The 22,767-nt window shown below is 40.3% G+C and overlaps 1 protein-coding gene across 2 annotated transcripts in view; it reads left to right on the top strand.

Annotated features, from left to right (window-relative positions):
• Positions 1 to 21,537, top strand: part of pdzrn4 (PDZ domain containing ring finger 4) — a 49,088-nt gene extending 27,551 nt beyond the window's left edge. For both annotated transcript variants that reach the window (XM_085137658.1, XM_085137657.1), the window contains 8 exons: positions 1,629 to 1,894; positions 2,681 to 2,783; positions 10,279 to 10,377; positions 11,923 to 11,985; positions 14,783 to 14,884; positions 15,072 to 15,179; positions 16,997 to 18,055; positions 18,147 to 21,537. In XM_085137658.1, coding sequence (XP_084993784.1) covers positions 1,629 to 1,894; positions 2,681 to 2,783; positions 10,279 to 10,377; positions 11,923 to 11,985; positions 14,783 to 14,884; positions 15,072 to 15,179; positions 16,997 to 18,055; positions 18,147 to 18,719 — 2,373 coding nt within the window. In that variant the 3' untranslated portion in view covers positions 18,720 to 21,537. The remainder of the gene's footprint in view (positions 1 to 1,628; positions 1,895 to 2,680; positions 2,784 to 10,278; positions 10,378 to 11,922; positions 11,986 to 14,782; positions 14,885 to 15,071; positions 15,180 to 16,996; positions 18,056 to 18,146) is intronic.
• Positions 21,538 to 22,767: the final 1,230 nt, after the last annotated feature.

Raw genomic sequence — 22,767 nt, 5'->3', positions numbered from 1 at the left:
TATCTCCTCATTTGTGGCTTAATTATCCCAAAAGCCATAGATTTAATGCATGTGATCTTCAAAATGCGCGATTCACAAACACTCGCAGACAAACCCACACGCACGTAAAACCTACACGTTCTGAGTCATTATCCCCGGTCTTTGTCACATCTGCTGGCTATTAATCTCGCCCATTTACCTCCTCAATAGTCAGATTGAATAGAGGAACAACAGCAGGTAAACACGCCGGCAGGTGTAGCCGAACAAACAGTTTCGGCCTTACAGAGCATTCCTACTGATTGGAGATTAATGTGCCCATCTGGACCTCATTACAACTTAAATATGTGATGAAACTTTCTCGACACGTTCTTTAGGATGAGCATAAACAGAGTAAACCGGGACATTTCTGTTACAGGTTTTGATTTCAATGGTGTAGTTGCCAGGATTTGGTGTGTAATGATGAACTTGTGTTAGTCCTAAAAATGGCAACAAATGTCACATATGAGTGCAACATAATAGCAAAAACCAGTTGTACAAAACACAGATTTTGCTGCTAATGAGCACTTCCCAGAGGATCGGTTGCTTGACCAATGCTAAATGTCAGCACAGGTCAAAATTCTGTAGGTCAATTCAGTAAAAGTGTTAAGGTGACATTGAGCTCATTAAAGAAATAGGTACATAAGAATATACAGAAACTGTAGCAACTTGACTGGATCAACTGGAGGACCATACGTTGTTTCTGTGCTTCATTTATTCAGGGTTATAACAATTCTCCTGACCCACATATTGGTTCATGCTTTGGTTTATCTTTAAAGGAGATCTTTACACTGTTTACACTCCAAGTTAAAGCACAAACATGTCCACCCATAGGGTAGGAATCACGACAATTTGGTAATGATTTTTACCAGCATATCTGTTCTCAGTTGCTTCTCCTGTGCCTCAACATTTTCTGATCTTGCGATTTAAGTAAGTGCTACTTGCTAAAACTGGTGCTCCCAGTGGGGTGAAGTCTACTCACTCCACTTTGCTCATTTCCCTAAATCATTATTATTATTGTGCATCTGCATCTAATGGGCCTAATGGTTGGGATTCAGAGTAAATAATGCATCTGAGTTAGACTGATTTGCAGAAGAACATGAGGCAAAACTGCTCATTAAAGCATGCTTAGGGAGTATTCTCAAAAGCATTCTCTGTATTTTCTAGTACAGTCTCTGTGGATTTACTACCAGCTGAAAGGCTAGCACATTTTTGAATAACTGGTCAACAGCTAAAATGTTTGAACCTGCTGGGAAAAGTGTGCTGCGTTGTTAAAAAAAAAAAAAAACAGGAGAGTGCTATATGTAAGGTGCTCTCGGCATCAAGAATTACAGGCAAAGTGGCCTTTATAAAAGCACTTAACTGATGTGGTAGTTGCTTCATTGGAAGCTATTAGTGCTTAACTGTGGAGAGTTATAGATGTACTGAGATTTCCAGGTGTGAATGTGGAATCAGTTGCTCCTGAAAAGAGCGTGGATGGCTGTCAGATGCATCCTGGATTAACAAAAAAACCACTGGGATCTTAAAAATAAGGCTTGTTTTCTTTGCTTTCTCACAGTGACACATTGCAAGACTCACTTCCTGAAACTATTTGCTTTCTGTTTTCCCTCCAGGTAAATGGTTTGGCCAAGGTCGAACATGATGAAGCAGTGGTGGAGGCCATCAGGCGAGACCCTATCGTTGTCCAGGTTCTCCGACGTACCCCCACCAGAGCCGCGGCGGCTGTCGTACAAAACGGCACCAGCTCGCCGCAGGACGCGTGTGTGGTCGATGTGTGCACGCAAACAGACATCACCTTTGAACATATTATGGCACTGGCCAAGCTTCGGCCTGCTACCCCACCAGTCCCTGACATTTGTCCCTTCCTGCTGTCTGACAGGTGAGGGCAAGCATTTACGTAAAGGTAAATGAGTGAAATGTTACACAGGATGGAGATCCTTCCTCTAAATGTTTTTAACCACAACTAGGGAATTACATTCTTCCTGGCCCAAATGAATCTGAAGCTTACCGGAGGTTTCAACGCCGTTTTCTTTCATTTCCTAGTAGCTATTAAGCAGCCGTATCATGGTTTGGAAACCCCCTGGAACGCTAAGTACTCTGATATCATTATGCAGAGCCAAACCCGCATGTAATAATTGCTTCGGTGTGCTACATCCATTTTCTGTAATGGGACCTTTTGCTGGGCGATTAAAAGCCAATGGGCTGATAGAGCAGGCATTTTGATGCTACATCCATTCTGTGGCTGTTTACAGGGCTTGGCTTGGCAACAAATGAAATCACTTTGTCCCATAAAACTACGAATATGCTAGTCGTGGTCAGTGATTACAGAGAGACTGTTACATTGTGACAATTTTGTAGAGGTCATGGCTTTATGAGGGCAATAGTTGATTACCAAATTGCTTGTTTGGAGTTTTGTGGTGAAATGAGAACCATTATTAAGAAATGTGATATAAAATAATAACTTACAATAGCTGGCGACATAGCTGTCCTTTATATGAAATTATACAGCCCTTGTGTGGTGTCTGCAATATCGCTCCATGGATTTGAACAGCGTCTGTCTATTTAATGATCTGACTAAACTGAAATAAACTGACTGCCAGGAAGCAAAGAGATAACCAGCACATATTTTAATGATCTTTAACATTCTACTTTTTCTTCTTTCTAGCTGTCATTCAATCCACACTATGGAACATGAGTTTTATGAATGTCCAGAGTACCTGTCTAACACCACAGCAGATGTGGAGAGGATCGTAGAGTATGAGTATGAGGTACAGTCTTGCATCATCTTTTCAGTGATCACTCTTAAGAGTATGTGTTACATTTTTTCTAACCAGCCACTGTTAGGGACTTACATACACAAACGTCTTTGCTAAAAGAAAACAAAATCACCTTTTTGTTTGAACCTACACCAAATTTACAAATGAAAAGAACTTAGTGGAACAATAAGATAAAGGAAACCTTGCATCCTTTAGACAAACAAACATGGGGATAATATATGCTATGAAATGATCTGGATGGACAACCTATAATGAGATAATCTGGCAGCTAGCTAGGCTAGACTGTTTAGGTTAGGTTTTAATTTTACGCTACAATTCTAGGAGTCCATAGCACTAGCAATAACACAGCCCTAACATTTGCTTTTAAAAGATCAAATTTCCATTATGAATGAACACTGAATTCAGTTATAACAAAATGAAAGCAATTGCCACCTTGCAGTGCAATAAAGTAATTGTTTAACTTAATAGCAAAAACTGTAGCAAAGTTGACAAAATTAGCTAAAAAAAAAAAAAACTGCTGTGAACTCAGACATGTAGATTTATTTACACAAGTGGCCAATCCTGCTATACAAGTACACATGTACTTCTTCCATAGGAATTAGGTGGGTAAGTAAGCCAGGTTCTTTACTACTACAGACCTCTGAAACAATGCACTTTCCACATATGATATCAAAGTGGTAATGATTTGGGTTTGTTTTGCAGCCACAGGACATGGGCACTTTTCTGTCATTGAGTTGACCATGAACTACACTGTATGCCAAAATATTCTTATTCTGGAATCAAATGTGAGGCTGTCTGTCTAAAACTTGGTCCTGCAACAGGGCAATAATCCCAACAGCAGACCTACGAGAGAATAGCTGAAAAAGAAATGAATCAAGGTGTTGCAATGGCTCTGTCCCAGAGATCAACCTGACTGAAATACTGTGTATGGACCTTACAGAACAGTGCAAAAACACATCTGCAAACCTTAATGAACCGAAGCAGTGCTGTAAAGAATAGTGGGCCAGAGTTCCTCCACAACAAAGTGAAAAACTGATAAAATCAGACAGAAAATGATTACTTCAAGATATTTCTGGTTCTACAAGCTCTTGGATTATTGGGTTGTCCTTAGTTTTTTACAGTAATGCAGAGAGTCCTGTGAAACCTTTTCACATAACTGCACATATTTCTGCATTCTTAAAGTTTTCTCCTGGCACCAGCAGTTTAAAATTCATAAATTAAAATACCAAAATCTGATATTTGATCACGACCAACGGCATTTCCAGTTTACATCCTTTGCTTTCTGCTATTTCTCTCTTGTTTCTGCAACTGACTTTCCAATAAAAGTCCTTTAGTATGCATCAAAACTCTGCAATTTGTTATCTGGACCTAAAGACAGACATTGCACAATACCTGTGGAATAAAAATCTCATTTAGCTAATGATATTATTTTAATAAGAACAGATAAAACTTATTTTCCATTGATGTAGGAGAACAGAGGACACCATGTGTCAGTTATACACAATCTAAGAAGATAATACAAGGTTGGCCAAGATGTACGATGCTCACAAATCTAACAATACAAGAAAAAATTCAGACTGCAGTAATAGAAGAAAATTGGCCACCCCTTGTCAAAGCAGCATCTGCTCTTTAGATTGTTTTGTATAGCATAGCAAAGTCCCTGGATTTAGTGCGGAAGGCCATTCTTCATATAATTGTACAAAAAGAAAATCCCTCTCTGAAAAGCCTCCCAGTTGAATTACCTGGATGTTTTATTCACAGGCAGTTAGTTTTCCTTTTATCACGAACTGTCTGTCAGAAATATTTGTGCGCATTTTCAGTCAGTCACTTCAAGCTGAATAGAAATTGTGAATATGTTGTGGATGAAGAGCAAGCACTCATTGTTTCAGTGAGAGGGGAAAAAACTGTGGCATTTTAATTAAAGTGGCTAATCATTTCAAACAGCATCTGCTGTATATCATAACAAGAGTCTTTAGCCGTGGAATTCAAGGCAAGTTCTTTACTAATGCCAGAATGCTAACATGTTCACAGTATATACACAGCTATGCAATATTTAGCATGTCAATTATAATCCTACCTTCTCATGACTGCCTAATTAGCTATTAGCAATGTACAGCTGAAGCTGAATGGAATTTCAATTGTGAGGTCATTGTTTTAGACCAGTAATTAACTTGTTAAAGTTAGGTGTCAGGGGACCACTTAAAATACACTGATCATTCATCACGTTTAGCTGACAAGGCATTTAACAAACAAGCACAAATGTGGTGCTGCCTTATAGGTGCTATTGTAAACGTGATGGGATCATCATTAAGATGTGTTCTCTGGGCACCAATAATGACAAACCACAGCTGTGCAAATTCCAAGGCAATGCGTCCTACATCAGGACCATGTGTATTGAGCAAGGTTTTGTTAGCAAACTGCTAAAAGAGTTTATCACAACCAGTGTTGGTCAAGTTACTTGAAAAAAGTAATCAGTAACTAATTACTGATTACCTCCCCCAAAAAGTAATCCCGTTACTTCACTGATTACTTATTTTCAAAAGTAATTAATTACTTAGTTACTTAGTTACTTTTTAAAAACACAATTTACAACCTGAATAGGTGATAAAGCGATAGATCTTTCAGCCCAATTCTACTTTTTCTGCATAATCATCATACAAAATGTAATCAAATGGACAAGTCCTTTTTTAAAACTTGTTTTATTAGTTTTAATCTTTTAACTTTATGCATCAAGTAAAAATTTAATTATATGCAACATTCTCTGACTGGAAGAAATTTGTTTAATATTTCAACCTATTTTCTGCACATTCCAGCACATAAAATATATTTTTTTGTGTGTTTACACTCACTCTTTCAAATAGATGCAAGTAAAACACAGCAGAAAATAAATAAAGTCAAAGACTAGCGGTCCCTTTGCTCTATTTTCACCTGTAAAGCAGGAGTGCGTAGGCGGAGGATTACCCTGGTGCAGGTGTGCCGCAGCGGTCAGTGGAAGAATCCGCGAGTTTCTCTGTGAATTTCCCATTACGTCGTTGCGCACTCGGTGCTTGCTTGGAAGTTTAGGGGTTTTTTTTCGCTGTAAAAAGATGTTTTCTTCCCACGCACAACGGACACTAATGTTTTTGTCACTTTTTATGGAATCAAACTCAAAATAAGGTCAGTACTTCCAGGCTTTAAACGCTGCACGCTCATACTCTCTCCCGCACTCGATATATTATCCATTGTTGCTCTGCACACAGCTGTTGTCACGAACGTCGCACTCGCTTACGTCACTGTCATGAGACATTCTCGCAAAAAATCACGGTTTTAGTAACGCAGTAACGCAGCGTTCCTACAGTAAAGTAACGGTAATCTAATTACCGTTTTTGCAATAGTAATCCCTATGAAAGATGATTTAAGTGACTTTGAACATGGCATGGTTGGTGATACCAGACAGGCTGGACTGAATATGAAACTGCTGATCTACTGAGATTTTTCTGCACAATCATCTCTGGGTTTATAAAGAATGTTCTGAAAAAGAAAAAATCAATTCAGCGGCAGTTCTCTGTGGTAGAGAAGAATGATCACTGCAAGACTGCTTATAGCTGATAGGAAAGCAGTAGGAACTCAAATAACCATAATTACAACCACACATTCAGTATCTCTGAATGCACAACACATTCACCCTTGAAGTAGATGGGCTACAGCAGCAAAAACCAACACTGGGTGCCATTCCTGTCAGCTGACAACAGGAAACTGAAGCTATAATTCACACGGGTTCACACGGGTTCACCAAAATTCACAGTTTACCGGCAGTATCTTCTGTTGGCTGCTTGCAGCAAGGTAGTGTGCCATGTCAGAAAGATTAAATGATCTCAAACTGGTTTCTTGAACATAACAATGTACTCAATTGGCCTCCACATTCACCACGTTTAAATCCAATAGAGCACCTCTGGGATGTGGTGGAGCAGGAGATTCACATTATGGATGTTCAGCTGACTAATCTGCAGCAGTTGTTTGCATATATATACTATCGTGCCAGTATGGACCAAGTATCTGAAGAAGAATTAAAAAAGTTCTCAAGGCAAAATGGGGTCCTTGGTGTGCCTAATAAAGTGCCCATTGAGTGTATATTGTTTGGTTGAGTGGATGATTTATGCGTATTGTTCTTAAATTTGCTAATCTCTAAGTTTCTTTTTCCTTCTTACTAAAATCTTGTGATTAAAAGAGCACATTTACCACGTGCACTTGCAAGTGTCTCCATTGTGACAGATGAACCATACCAATCAGCCAGTAGACCTCAACATCATGCCAGGTGACAGTGATGGGTGATATTTGCTACTCCCGAGGTGCATTCGCTGGTTTAATAGGCACTTCCTGGTTCAGTGAACTGCATTGTGGGTCATTAGGGTATTGTCTGGATAAAAGATTCTCCTGTGTGGGTCGGGGGAAGGTTGAGGGGCGGAGGGCTTGTGTGTGGTAATAGCTGTAGTATCAGAAGAAGGTCAGCACACACATCTATGCACAAGCACACACATCAAATCAGCTGTCTACACTTTCCTCTGTCCATTCATGTGTATCTAACTGAAACATGAATTGCTTTCCTGTTGGATGAAACAGAATAGGGCTGCAATTCCCAGGAACATTACTTCTGACTGACAGGTTTAGCTTCACTTCAGTTTGATCGTACACATGGGTACCCGTGCAGTCATAATACCCTGCCAAATGTACCATACCACAATATCGTCAAGTAGCAACAGACTTTCAAAGTAGTTTTTATGTGGATGCTTTGATTACTATTCTAAAAGATAAAGCAAGCCATTGCAGTTAGGGTACCCAGTACCATGCGGGTATGGAAATGGGTATTTTCTTCAGACACATCTTTTATATCCACCTACCAGGCAAAGTAATATTGAGGAACAACGGATTTTAATGAAGACTCAGTGTGATCACCAGGTTGCATAGTGTGGTTAATAAAGTGGCAGCTGCCTGCCAGACAGCATTCAGTTATCTGTTTGCCAAATTAATCCTCTTCTAATGTCGTAATTATGGACTGTCAACAGGTGCCAAACTTCAAATGCTGAATTTTTAATCTTCCAAACAACAAGAACAAAGGGTCCTATTGAGCGCTGGGTTGTGGAAGTATAAAGCAAAATGAAAAAATGCAAAAAGGCCTAGTACCACTTTCTCTGGATCAAAATGAAACAAATTTGAAAGAATTAAGAAAAAACAAACGTACCATGAAACTGCAATATTTCTGCAGTTATTTCGAGCTGTAACTAAACTCTCTGCACCAGGTACATTTCTGTGTTTCAAAACCCACAGCCCCAATTTATAGCTTGGTTTTTGGACACTCTGTCCCTAACAAACAGTATTTCCTTATAAACCTGGTAAAGACTACTACTACTACAGTCACATCCGTTTAATTCCCTAATGCTTAATCAGTTGAATTCAACTAAGCTGAAATATCTCTAACATAACTAACAGTTAAAAGCTGAAAAGCTCAGTGAAGCTGAAGCAAAATGTGAACAGTAAGCCTGAAAAACAAGTAAAATACAGAATGAACAAATATTACCTATTTACTGCAATAAATGGCAATCAGTGGGAAGCCTGTCATTTAAAATCACCCACAATCTTTTTTGGATTGACTGAATTATGATCACTATAAATTCAAAGACCGCTACTTCGAAACAGCTAAAGCTGAAAGGACATCATCAGCATCATCATCAGCCACAATGAGGACACAATGAGGCAGTGAACATTACACTTGGCAGCTATTTCTTTTAAAATGAAACATGAAGTAACAGTTAAGTGCATATAAAAGTGAAATGTTACTACCAGATGTTTAATGTGGTAATAAAATGCCACCCATTGTCAATGTGTCGTTATTTCTCCCATACATTTGTAGCATGTGGTAAATGTGATCATCCCTGTTTAGGCTGGGAAACCACATCAATTGTCATATGCATTGCAAGCCGGATGAAATGACTTTTTAAGTCATGCTCCAAACTCAGCGGCACAGATTATGATCCAATCATCACTAATCAAATCACTTCATAGCTTTAACACCCGTGGATCCACTGAAACCTGGCGAACCGCCCAATGTGCACTGACGTTAGGCATTAGTGCTGCCTGATCTCACTGCATGCAGTTGTTATTTCACTGCCAGGGGCTGTACAAATCAACCAGTGTACTAAACTGCTGAGGAGTGTGGCTTGTCAAAACCAGCACATGGTGTTGCAATATTGTAAACTCCTTTGCACACCCCACCCAACCTCTGAAGGTCAGGCCTGCTTCCACAGGGGGATAAAATGCCAAAGAAATTAATTTCTTCCCCCTGTCAGTCTTTGCTATCGTGGTTTCCCATGACAGAAAAAAAGGGGGCTGGGGATTTTTAATTCTCGCCCCCTATGAACACCACACCCACCCTCAGCGTCTTTATACCCCACAATCTATCCCACACAATCCATCCCCCACCCCGCCTTTCATATCACAGCAGTGAAATGAATTTGGCACTGAGGGGTTAATAAAGATTACCATTGGAGTTATCTTTATGCATTACATTTAGACACAGCTGAGATCAAAAGGAACCAGTTGTGAGTCAGGTAAATTGAGAGAAATTTCCTGTGGGAGGGTATCAGTGAATGAAATGGCATCAAAACAGCCATCAAAGATCTGCACAATATGCTGCCACATGTTCGGTTTAAGTTTGACAGACTTTCATGTTATTGATTGACAGATCGCTTGACAGGGCTCCATTTGAGCCTATATCTATATATGATGTCATGCGATACTTGGACTATATAAATTATTGTGCTGTATGTGTTTCTGCTTGCTTATCGTGTTTGGTGATCAATGCAGTTATATGTCTGCAGTGATCACCAAACACGATAAGCAACTTGGAACTGAAAAACCTGCTCGGCCTGTAGATTCTCGATGCTGAAAATACCCATATTCAAAAGGCTTCCTTACAAATCTTCTGCTGATTAAAAATTCTGGTATCAGTATGACTGACTAGCACCCTGCTAATCTGGCAACAAGCTGCAAAGACTGCTAGGTTTTTGTACACGATAACACAACGACTGACTACACTATAAGTCTTTACTCAGAAAGTATATAAAGTCAAGTAAGAAAGAAAGTTTTCAACGGACTCTGAAGAATGTGCAGTCTCGTGAAAAACTGCCTTGTAGAATCACCTTTACCTGCAATAACTTGAAGGTCATGATTCTCTTCTGTTTTTAAGCCATTCTGTTGAAGATTTGCAGGTGTTGTAGTGGTAATCATTGTCCTGTTGCATGACCCAGTTTGGGCCAAGGATTAGCTGTCAGACAGAGGACCTCACTCTAGAATACTCTGGCATACAGAGGAGGTTGTAGCTGACTCAATGACTGCAGTCTGTGTCCAGATCCCGCGGCTGCAAAACAATACCTTTCTTTTGAGTAAAATGGTCCCGATCAAAGAGTCCTTACTGTTTTTCTTTTTATGTGTGTGCATGTTTCTGCAACAGGAAGTGGAGCTATGCAGGCAGAACAGCCAAGAAAAGCTGGGCCTGACACTGTGCTACAGGACTGATGATGAGGAGGACACTGGGATCTATGTGAGCCAGGTGGGGACAGAAACAACACTTTTCCTTTGAAGTTTTGATAGAAAACTGTCCTGCAGTGAAGCCCTTAAAAATAAAAAATGATTAAATTCAATAAGAGACAAAGCTGCCTGATCACGTAATAAACCGGGGGCCCCATGATCAGCTTTGTTTGGAGTAATAAAAAGTCAAAGAAAGGATGAAATCCCAAAAGAATTCTTGTTTTTACATACGAAAGCAGAGCATATGTTTGCTAGTCAAATATAAACTCAGAATAAGACATGCATGAACAAAAAGGAAGTCAGCTTTGAAATGTGATTCCCTTCCTGACTTTCTCATTCCCTCCTCTTAAACAAGTTTGAATTGAAGGTTTTAATAAGCTCTGAGCGACAACCCCCAACACACAATATATTAAATGGCACATTTAGTGGAATCCACCATCTGAATGCCAAACGCATAAATCAAAGAAGAACTGCATTACGGATGTTCTTTTTTTTTTTATTCAAATGATTTGCGCTGCTTCCTGTTGAAAAAAAAAACCCCTTAAATAACACAAAATGAAAACAAATTAGTGCATTTTTCCATGACAGAGCTGAATGAATGATAGAATTATAGGGGCTGCGAAACGAATTCAATAAATGTTTAGTTTGACTGCAGGTGCAATTTCAATCCCATTATGAACACAAAAGGCAAGGCTGGGAAAAGTAAGAGCTACAGTGAGGATTAGCTCAGCAACATAAGGAGATAAATGGCAGAAACACAAAAACATGCTGTGTGGTTAGCTCATTTTCAGTCTTTTCAGAAATAATTTCATACACACTATAACTCTGCGAGATGTCACTTGTTCATCCGGTTTTTCACCTGTTAGTTTTCGAAAAGCATGAAAAGGAGAAAAAAAGGGAAAGAAAAAAAGCGCAGGCACCTGCTGAACCTCGGCAGATTGTGACGGCTCCAACTGGCATAACAGATCTATTTTTATACGTTTGATAGAAGGATAGAAATGCTAATTCCCAGTATTATAATGCATGCGGTATTGGTGTAACTTCCAGAAAGGCATGCTTTTTTTTTCTTCAACCCCACTCCACCAAGTTTTGCTTTTTCTGCATATCCCTAAATCTCTTGATCTTCAATGCAAGAACAACAAAGTTTATGAAGTGGTTGTTGAGGGCTTTGGGTTATAGCTTATATGCATATCCACTGAGATGCATTTTGAAAAATATGCACTGCTGTTTCATTCTGCTAAACACAACCATGTTTATGCCACAAACAAGTGATTTTTTTTAAAAATGTTCTTCTTTCCCTTCTTTCTCTCATTGCTTTTATTCACTGCTTTGTATGTATCTCCATTTCCTTTACATGACACAAGTACCTGAGAAAATCGACCCGAATCATATCAAAAATAGGAGGCAAGAAAAACGAGTGTCATTTCTATATCAAAAAACACACTTTTCTCCTAACATGACATAAAAGAGCGGCGGCGCAAGTGTGGTGCATCACTGCTGTCTTTTCGAGATACAGAGCTGTGTGGTGATTGGCTGTCAGCATTGATTTTCAACTTCTTTTGTGCAGGTTGAGCCGAACAGCATAGCGGCAAAAGACGGGCGCATAAAGGAAGGAGATCGTATTCTGCAGGTGGGTATTTTCATGTCAGTGCCTGAAGTACATGAACAGCAGGTTATGTTATGAACTGACTCTGTGTCTGTGCGCAAGTATTCTTCACAGTCACATCACTGGCAGCATGTGATCTTAATATCAGCCGTACAACCGAAACAAGACAAAAAAAAAAGAAAACAGCAATGCTTTGTTTTTCTATGTTTAATCTGGACGTCCGCCAGCTTGTTTTCGAGGCGGTCCTTTTTAGAGAATATCCAAGCGGCTGGTGTCTCCAGTCTTGGAAAGCTTATGTATTTTTAATCACCTCGTTTTACCAGGGAAATTAAAGTCCTTAGCTGCAGTTACACCAGGCATTACATCCATTCTAGGATCGCTGTCTTTCTCTGGCAGTTTCTCACTGTTCCTCATTATGCAGAAACAGCCATGGGGTCACAGTGCGTACAGTGTAAAGATGGCACAATTAGCTGTGTATAGACGAGACGGGCTGTCAGCACTTTATTTATTAACGGTGAGAAATGTCAGTATTTTCAATAAATTGTTGTGAGGCCTTAGGGATTTTAAACAACAAAATATGTGCAGTTCTTTACCTTCAATTCAACGTTATATATATAGCGCCGCATCACAACATCAGATTGAGTTAAGGTACTTTATATTGACTGCACAACATAAAAATAAAAAGCTGACAAAACCCTACAATCATGTGACCTTCTATGACCAAGTGCTTTGGCGATAGTGGGAAGGAAAAACTCTTTTTTAACAAGAAGAAAACTCCAGCAGAACCAGGCTCAAGGAGGTGTGGCTATCTGCCACGACCAATTGGGAATGATCAGATGAAAACAGGACAAGACAGGACATGCTGTGGAATACAGCCGGATATGAATAATAACTAATTACTATTTGATATTACATTTAAATGTCTTAAATAATTTTCCTACTGGTATGCAGGATAAACAGTGAAAGGGCTTGCAGGTGTGTGTGACCAATGTCCCTCGTTGGGTCTTACGCTGAGCTGCCTGATGGATTTTATGTTTTTATTTTTTGATCTTAGCCTGTTATTTTGTATTTTCTTATATTCATACACATGTTCAGATAAAATATGAATTAATATGTCAGTGCATATCAGTAAGTGCATGTATTTCTACATTTATTTAAATACCCTCATAGTACTCATGCAACTAATTCACTGTAAATGTAAATGCTTTCCGCTTCATTGGCTTGCACCAATATGTTGCTGGGCTATTTAAGCCTCTAGAGACACACAGTCTGTGAGGTGTGCTGCTGGCTTATAGAACTGTTTGCCTCTGGCCTTTAAGTTCTTTAGAAGACAATTAAAAAATGAGGCTTCAAAGCAATCACTTATCTTTAGATTTTACTGTGTCTCAGGAACACAGAGTGATTCAGAGGGATAAAAACTCAGGAGTTCTCAAGGGTCTATCTTAAACACTTAACACAGACTCAATATTATTTTTTTAGCATGTTACAGAACTGATCTCTTTCTGACGCAAAATCAGATCATTTTAATCTAACAATTACAATTTTGTTGTTTTTTTAATGTGTCTTTACCTGCACCTTTTTCTCCCTCCCAACATCCCATCCTCTGCTTCTTTTAAGCGTGTCTCAGTGTAATCCTTCACATTTCGGTTTCTGTTGTTGTCTCCCCAAAAACACCAACATGTTTTTTGTATGAATTTCCTTTGATTTTTGTTTTTAATTCTATGTGTTGTATTTACCTTCTATTATTCTTGTTTCTTCTATTTCTTGTTTCTTTATTTCATTCTTTGTGTTTTGTGAGCTTTTACAGTATTTTTCTATTTGCTACTGTTTTTATAAGTTGCAGTTGCATTTGACCTCTCTGGGCCCCCGTACTTCTGGACTTTTATTGGGACAGTATCTCACCACAACCTTACGACATACCTTGCCTCTATCACTTTACCAAACTCTCTGATGGCAGTTTTTGCCTTTTCTTTGGCAGTGGCTTAAACAGTCCTAAAGAGTGGTTGCGGTTGGGTTTGCACCACAAAACAAAGTGACCCACACTGTTCCTTTTTTTTTATAACAAGTGGAAAATGACAGGTGGATCGTGTTACAGCCAGCAAGTGCAGTGTTAGATCCCATCACAGCAGCCTGGATCTCATTTTTCTGGTGGACACCCTGAATGTGTAGCCTATGACATTCACACAAAGGAGTTATTTATTCATATTGCATAAATCAGATAAGTCGTCTTATTATTGATGACCTCGGTAAGCAACATCTCAACTTGCTTCTAGTCTGAACAACAATATACCAACATTACTCCTCCTCCATATTTATTGCATTCAGCACTCCATTCTCTCTACACTGTTTCTGTTTCCCGGTACTATGAATGATTGTGGGGAGCAAGGCCTGCTGTACTCCTGGCCCTATTATCTTCTTCTGACAGGCCCATTACTCTAGTGAGGAAAAGATGAACGCCACCTGTCAAAGAACAGTTAATTGTATGTCTGGATGGTTTGGTGAGAGTAGACTCTTGTGAGGTCGGACTATGCACTCTCGAGTGAGTGTCTTTGCTATGAGTGCAGCAGCGAAGACGTGGAGAGTGCCAAGAAAGAAATGTATTAAAAAAAAGAGAGGAGGAATGGAGGAAGAAAAGGGGATAAAGGGGGATAACGATCAAAAGACAGTGTGGTCAAGGTGGCTTGCTAAAACATTTGAATTTGTTTTATTTGTGGTAGGTATATGGAGAAAAGGCATTTAATTTATTTTGTAAGATATGCAGACTTTTGTGTATCAGTTCTTTCTCACTGACAGAACCATCTATTCTCATCTTGATGTACAGATAAATGGCTGTGAAGTACAAGACAGAGAGAAGGCTGTTGCCCTGTTGTCAAGTGAAGAAGCAAGGAGCATCACACTACTGGTGACAAGGCCAGAAATCCAGGTAAACACACATACACACCTACGCGGCCTTCCTGCCCTATCTTGACAGCTGGTGTCATGTCAAATAAAAGCACCTGCCTCCCGTTCCATTCCTGCCAGTGTGATTGGAGTTCCTGCTGACACACAAACACTTTCATTCAAAGCCAAAGAGAAAGAGGGAGGTTTCTGACAAGATGTTGTGATTTCAGTTGGATGAGGAGGCTGGATGGCTGGACGATGAGCAACAGGAGCTCATGGAGGAGATCCTCGAGGAGAGGAGGAAGCAGAAGGAACATGGCTTTGACAAGGGAGATGAGGTAAGAGGGTACGCTAAGTGAAGCAACCAACGGACAAAGTGTCCATTAAAAGTACAGTGGTGAAGAGAGACTGTTTTGGCGTTGTTCTAGGCTAAGGAGGGGAGGAGGCGCGAAGGCCCCGAGACAGACCCAGGAAATGCTGGAGTGATTAGATGTCTGGGCTGTGTTGTGTGTCTATTTCAGTGATTTTATATTGGCGTCAAAACGAACCAGACAAACAAACACAAAAACCCCCCACAAAAAATGTTTACTGAAAAATATCAAAAACTAAGAAATACCAGGGCAAATGGGTGGTAAATAAACTATTAAGTAATAATACAGATTGTACTTGAAAAAGCATCAAGTTGTATAAAGTATTAATAAAATATTTTTTAGAAAATATGCAAATTAATTGTAATTTTGAACAAATGATAATAATAAAATGGTTTTTTTCTCTATATTAATTACATAACTAATTATGCTTTAAGATGAAATATGTTTTGCTATCATCATCATTATTAATATTATTATTATTTTGCTTCTCATTGTAAATTAATGTATGTTACATATTTAGGTAGATGAGGGTTAAGCTAAGGTTTTGTAGCATCACGGCATGAACTAAAGCATGAGAACCTGTTTGACCGAGAAAGTGAGGTATGGACGTTCTTGACTAGTTATTTTCACCACCTGCACTTGACCTGACTGACCCTCAACATGTACTTTTGAAAACAATTTAGACATTGCCCTTGCTGCTGTGCCGATATTATCCTAAAACAGCAGTTTAGCTATCTGCAGGCTTTTAAATCCTTATGCACCACCTAGCTTAGCTTCATGTAGTTCATTGAAACCTTGGTGGTGTTAGTTTTTTTAATCTTTGTTTATGTCCAAAGATAAAGCAACCAAGTACATGTTTTATTTTTTTTAGAAATACCTTACCTTTTAATACCTTTTCTCCTGTACTTAGTGGAAGCCTATACTGAATTTTTACTTATTAATACTTTGTGAAACTACAGTGGTCCCTCGTTTATCGCGGTAGTTACGTTCTAAAAATAACCCATGATAGGTGAAATCCGCGAAGTAGCCGACTTTATTTTTTACAATTATTACAGATGTTTTAAGGCTGTAAAACCCCTCACTACACAGTTTATACACTTTTCTCAGACAGGCATGAACATTTTCACACTTTTCTCTCTTGTTTAACCCTCTCAAGGCAGGCGTTGCAGATTTGCAACAGTTAAAAGCTAACAACCTGATTACCCCACATACATATTTCATGAGGTTTTTTTTACTCAGAAGTACCACTGCAGGTATTCTTTTGTGCATTAGCAACAAAAACTTAATTTGAGCCTGAGAGGGTTAAACACTCTCAAAGTTCAAACCTTTGTAGAAAAATAAGTCCAGTTTTGTAGAAACCAAAAGCACCCGCGGTTGCCTTTGACGGTGCAAAACGTTTCGTCGACAGTGTTGTGTTTGTTGGGGAGAAAACTTACAAACATACAGTACAACACTTCAGAGTCACACTGCTAGCAATTGAAGATTTATGTAAATTTGACAAGCTAAACACATTCTGTACTGTACAGGAGACACGGCACGAGATTGATTGACAATGGTCTATTGCCAATCAGGACGCAGAACACAATGCACTGTAAGGAAGCAAACAAAAAAATAAAAGCATGCAAAATTGCACCAAAAAAATCTGCGAAACAGCGAGGCCACCAAAAGTCAACCGCGTTATAGCGAGGGACCACCGTAAATCATTGACAACAAAGAATTTATGGTCTTACAAATGATTGAAACATTCATTAAGTAATACAACTGTTTCTCTTTTAATACTTCAGAATCAAGCTGAAGAAGGGATGACAACAGACTCAGCTACATGTTCTTCCAACAATCAAGACAGTGGGTTTGGACGCAGTACGGACAGTCCGGAGCACCAACCACTACTGGCTAAACTCCAAAGAAGGAGCCCAGCTCATTGCCTAAGGGAGCGGTGGCGGGCAGAGCATCCCCACACCAAGCGAGGAGCTGTTGTCCCACGGGAAAACCAGAGCACGAGAACACTGTCCACAGGCCAAGGCCACGAAGGGGTAGGGAGTGTTCGCAATAGTGGAGGTGGGATCTTAGGTTTGGAGAATCGCTTCCAGCAACTCTTGGAGCTCAAGTGTCAGATCCGAAACGGGGGTGAGTGTGGGGTGTACTCAATTCGACACAGTATAGAGTGTAGCCTTACTGAACAAGGGGGAGAGGATGGCGATTGCGTAGATGACATAGGGGGAGGGGTGGAGCAGGAGTTGAGGATGCTAAACGAGGAACTGCGCAGCATTGAGCTCGAATGCCAGAGCATTATGCAGGCCCATCAGCTTCGCCAGTCCCATCAGCAGGAGCACTCACAGCCGTCGCCCTGTTCACCAGGAAGGAGCACCAAAGATGGACACAAGCGGCACAGCAGGCTGGCTGACATTCACGAACACCCAGAGAGGTTGGAAGCCGATAAGATGCGCGAGAAGGATAGCTCCAGTGCCTACAACACAGCAGAAAGTGCACGCTCAACACCACTGGGTATGGAGAGATCTCCTGACCACTCTCTGCAGAGACACATCAGCATTACCAACCAGAAAAACCTCAGACTGGCTTCTTCCACACCCTCAAGCCCTATTCCTATCCCCAAGCCCCAGGGCACATCTGGTCGTAGCAGACAAGCAGATCCAGGTCCTGTAATCTCAAGCAGCCCTGATCAGAGCAACCCTTCCAGGTCTGAGTCGGACCCTGCTCTGCCTGCAGATGATGAGAGGTGTGAGAAGAAAGGGAGGACCAGAGAGTCAAGGAGAGGGCTTCCTTACGCTTCTTCATATCACACGACCCCTTATCATGGCCAGGGAGGATCTAAGCAACTTCAGGTATAATGCATGTGAACCTGATGCTGCTGTGGCTTTGAGTAAAGCGCATTTGAAGAACACTTCGTTGTTAACCCTGTTTTCTTTGTTGCAGAGCTACATGCAGCTGCTACAGCAGCATTCATCCGTGGAGTATTCTCAGAGCCAGCTGAGTCTCCTCAGTGTCTGCCGAGATCCCGTGCACCGTAACGGACGCCCTGGGGAACCACGACTAGAGTGGAAGGTCAAAGTTCGAGCTGACGGGACGCGATACGTTGCCCGGAGGCCTGCTCGTGATCGCATACTGAGGGAGAGGGCGCTAAGGATCAGAGAGGAGAGGAGTGGAGGCATGACCACAGATGATGACGCCATGAGTGAGATGAAGATGGGCCGCTACTGGAGCAAAGAGGAGAGGAAGCAGCACCTGGCACGTGCCAGGGAGCAAAGAAAGAGGAGGGAGTTTATGCAAAAGAGCCGCCTGGAGTGTTTAAAGGAGGGACCACTGAGTGGAGCTGAAGGCAGGAAGGAGATCAATATCTTGGAGCTCAGTCACAAAAAGATGATGAAGAAACGAAATAAAAAGATCCTGGATAACTGGATGACTATTCAGGAGCTGATGAGCCATGGGGCCAGAGTCCCAGAGGGCTCCAAAGTCCATAATGCCTTTCTTTCTGTCACAACTGTGTAATAAAAGATATTAAGTCAGGTAGACGGCAATCGAGGAACTACTGCTTGTTTTTTCTTCTTTTTTTTAAGTGTACATTTCTGAGATTAAATCAAATACGTTAACGCCGAAGACGTCTGTAGCATTCCCAAAGCAACTCTGGAACTAACACTTTAAGAATGTTTGAATAGTTCAACAATCAATTGCAAGACCTCGGCCATACAAACTGTTTTTTACGCTGGCATTTTGGTAACGCTCCCTGCTTCTGGTAGCGCGTTGGTTCAAACAGATTCACGTAACAGACTGAGGGACCAACACATTAACCTTGTGTATACCACGTACTGTGTCTCCATTACTCTCGTTTCTTTTGTTTCATTGCACATGAAGCGACTTCACTTGCCTCGATCGAGGTGTTTGGCTGTTTTTTTTATAATGGGGGAAATACGATATTTTTCACACAGCGTTTTGTAAAGAAATTTTTACACTGAATGTCAAAGTACTGTAAGCATTTTATTCTAATTTCTTATTTATGTTTATTACCACCAAATCGTCGATGTCAGAAGTGACACTAATTGATTGTATTGTAGCCCGCGGTGAGAGAGACCTCATTACATTGCTCAAGGACTACAACTCCACATCTAAAACCACTGCTTTTATTGTGTTGATAAAGTCACTTGAGTCAGACTTGTCTGATAAGCAGCACTGAATTTAAGGCACTGAAAGACTCAATTTTGCCATCTCAAACGCTCATTTTGTTCATGAGCTGGGAGGGCTTTTTTGATACAGCTTTACCTCAACTTACAGAACAAACTGACCTGTCAAGTATTTGAATTTTGGGGCAAAAGGAATGGCTGACCTTCAACCCTCCCTTTGAAACATAATCGCGTGAATTGTGTTAAACATGTTAAACAGACTCTTATTTATATTGTTTACTGTCATTTGTATTTATTGTAAAGTCATTTTTATAGTCTGTCTAAAATGTTTCGGTGCAGCTAGCCTTGAAAAGGCAACACTTTTCAAGGCGCTGTCAATGAAAATGTATAATATTTGCAGCCTTTCAACTCAGTCTGCTGTTTTCACTGTAAAGTTAATTGACGAGGCCTTGAGTTCAGTATTTGTTGATGGTGATATTTGTAATAAAAGAACAATAAGAAAAAAAATCTGTAGAAAGATATTTTTTCAGTCAGTAATCACCTCCTGTTCAACTGCATATCTACCCAAATATCTAATAAACCAGTCACATTCTTAGTTATCCTGCAATAGGCTTAATCTGCTGGAGACTTCCCATGATGAATTGAGCATTTCTTCTTCACTCATCATTAGCACTTATTAAAAACTCGCTCTCTCTACTATATATTGCTATTTGTCCTATTCTCTTGTCCTGCTCTCTTCTCTTTCCCCTCACATCCACCCGGTGGTGGTGGATGACTGCCACTCCCTGAGCCTGCTTCTGCCAGAGGTTTCTTCTTGCTTAAAGTTATTCTTTCCCACTGTTGCCAAGTGCTTGCTTACAGCGGGTTTTCTGGTCGTTGAGATTCTTCCTAACACCACGTGCTACTCCTGTCAGCTAAGAAAAGTAAACTGAGGCTACAATTTATACAGACTCATTCAGATAGTAGGACGAGAACGTGACATAAACATGAAAGCATGGATGCATCCTGCCTTGTATTTACAGCTCACAGTGGTGGTGTAATGGAAATATGATCTCGGCACTTTTAAATCCCTTTCGTACTTACTGAATATTGTTTAACTGTCACACCCAACCTGAGTGTTTTTGCTGACCATATCGATCCCTTTATGACCATATTCTGATGGTTGCTTCCAGCAGGATAACACATCACGTCAGCTCAAATTGTCTCAAACTGGTGTCTTGTCCATGTCATTTTCCTTCAGGATGTGGTGGAATACGTTGATTCATATCATGGATCTGCAGCCAGCAAATATCTCGCAAGTGTGTTATGCTGCTGTGAATTAAGGAGTTCTGAAGGTAAATCTGGTGAGTGTATACTGGAGCAAATTTGCATTCAGTAAATTATTTCACACAGCCTTTAAAGCTGTGTTTTTCTAACCTAATTGTTGATAATGAAACATGACTATAGCTCTGAGGATCCCAGTTGTTCTACATTCAGATAGTAAACACTATCTGACAGGTAATAAGCACTTTTTCAGTCAGAATATATCCTTACATATCCTTACACTAAACCTATTCAGTGGCATGCTCAAGAGTGGCCCTATGAAACATAAATATTAGTTCCTAAAATCAGAATACTTGACAAAATTCATATCAATCATAGGGTGTTTCTACTATGCATATCTCTCCTACGTGTCAAAGAACCCCGAACACCATTTTTAGTGATTCGCTTTGAATGTCTTCTTCAAACAAACCATGCATTATGCATGCCGAGGACAGAAGTTTACATGTTTGGATTTGAGAGAGATTCTTATGAAAGTGTACTCTTTGCAGGCTGCATTGTCTCCTGCAGAGAGACAACACATTTGATGTGCGCGGATGTGCATCAGGAAGCATGAGAGGAGGCGGTCGTGCTGTTTATCTGAGACTCATAATAAAGGAATGCGCTGTAGCTGGCGGAAAGTGAAGCGACTGATCGATACTGTGCAATCGGCTACACGCTCAAATCTTTGTGAAAAATCATAAAGAAATGATTGCTCGGTGACTTCATACAAGGTGAATAAATGCAGCACATGGAAAAACACCACACCTGCCTCAAGGCTTTACCAAGACTCATGATCTCCATATTCGCAGGAATTCATAAAGCATTTTGATTTTTTTTTTTTCCTTTGGTGTCTTCATTGCATGCATAGTAATTTAGCCTGTCGCTACAGTTTACACTATTCATGTATTCATACCAGGATGACTGACTCACATTGTGGGGGGTGGGATATTGGTGCAAGGGATGGGTGTGTGTGTGATGGGGGTGCATGTCCATTTAGTGATAGGAGGCATCAAAGCTAAACTATACTCCCATTTCAAAGCATTAAAGAGACACCAGTGAAGTCTCCTCATTCCCTGTCAGTCTACTGTGTGTGTCCACAGCCCACTGAACTGAGGAATTAATGAGAGACATTCGAGTGACATCCCCATCACCGGGGCCTTTATGCATAACATTAAATCAGGTAAGCACTGCACCTACTTTTCTCACAGCTCCCCATCTCCTCATATAATATCCAGCCAGTTTTATCTGTGTGACAGAAGTGGCACAGGAACTGAGGAATAATTCCCTGCAGTCAGCCTAGTATTATAAATGATTAATCCCAGTGTGCAAAGCAAAGATAATTGAATGTATTTGAATGTTGATCTATTACACACCAGTGGTGTTTGGTGGGCTAGGCATGAACAGGCTTGGATTTCCATACGTGTATGAAGCACAATAGCATGACCAAAAATACATAGCTTAATACTAAGCCTTGAAACTAAAGTTGCACACAAGCTTCAGGCTCTAGAGATAAGAGAATAACAAGCTTTTCTTCAGTGTTTCGTAAATAAGCTGTTATCACAGAAAATCCCCTCTTCAGAAGTAAACACTTCTAAAGTTTGAAGACTTTAGTTTAAATGCACAGGCATGCAGACACTGAGGAAAGCTGGATGAATCAGATTCAGGTCACTGCTGATCAATATCTGGCTGTCCAACACAATCGGCACAAAGTCAGATCATATACAGATTCGGATAATGAGGGTAAATCCCACATTCAGCCCATAACACTTGAGCATATCTCCAAGAATTTCAACTTATGCCTTAAACAACTTTCTTGCTACAATTAGATTTGAATGTCAGCACTGCTTTAATGCCAGTCCAAATATACAGACAAACATAACCCAAGTATTTCATTTATTATTATCCAAATTATCCAATTATCCATTTGTCCAATCTTACCTGGCCCTATGCAGAAACTCAAGCACAATGAGAAACACAGTCACTGACATATACCAGTATGGAAAGGGTTACAAAGCCATTTCTAGGATTTTAGGACTCCAGTGAGCCATGCTGAGAGCCATTATCCACAAATGGAGAAAACGTGGAACAGTGGTGAACCTTCCTAGTAGTGGCCAAAA

Source organism: Neolamprologus multifasciatus, chromosome 17, assembly GCF_963576455.1.
Source record: "Neolamprologus multifasciatus chromosome 17, fNeoMul1.2, whole genome shotgun sequence".
NCBI classification, from domain to species: Eukaryota; Metazoa; Chordata; class Actinopteri; order Cichliformes; family Cichlidae; genus Neolamprologus; species Neolamprologus multifasciatus.
The sequence above is the reverse complement of the archived record's forward strand: the minus strand, read 5'-3'. Positions and strand labels throughout refer to the sequence as shown.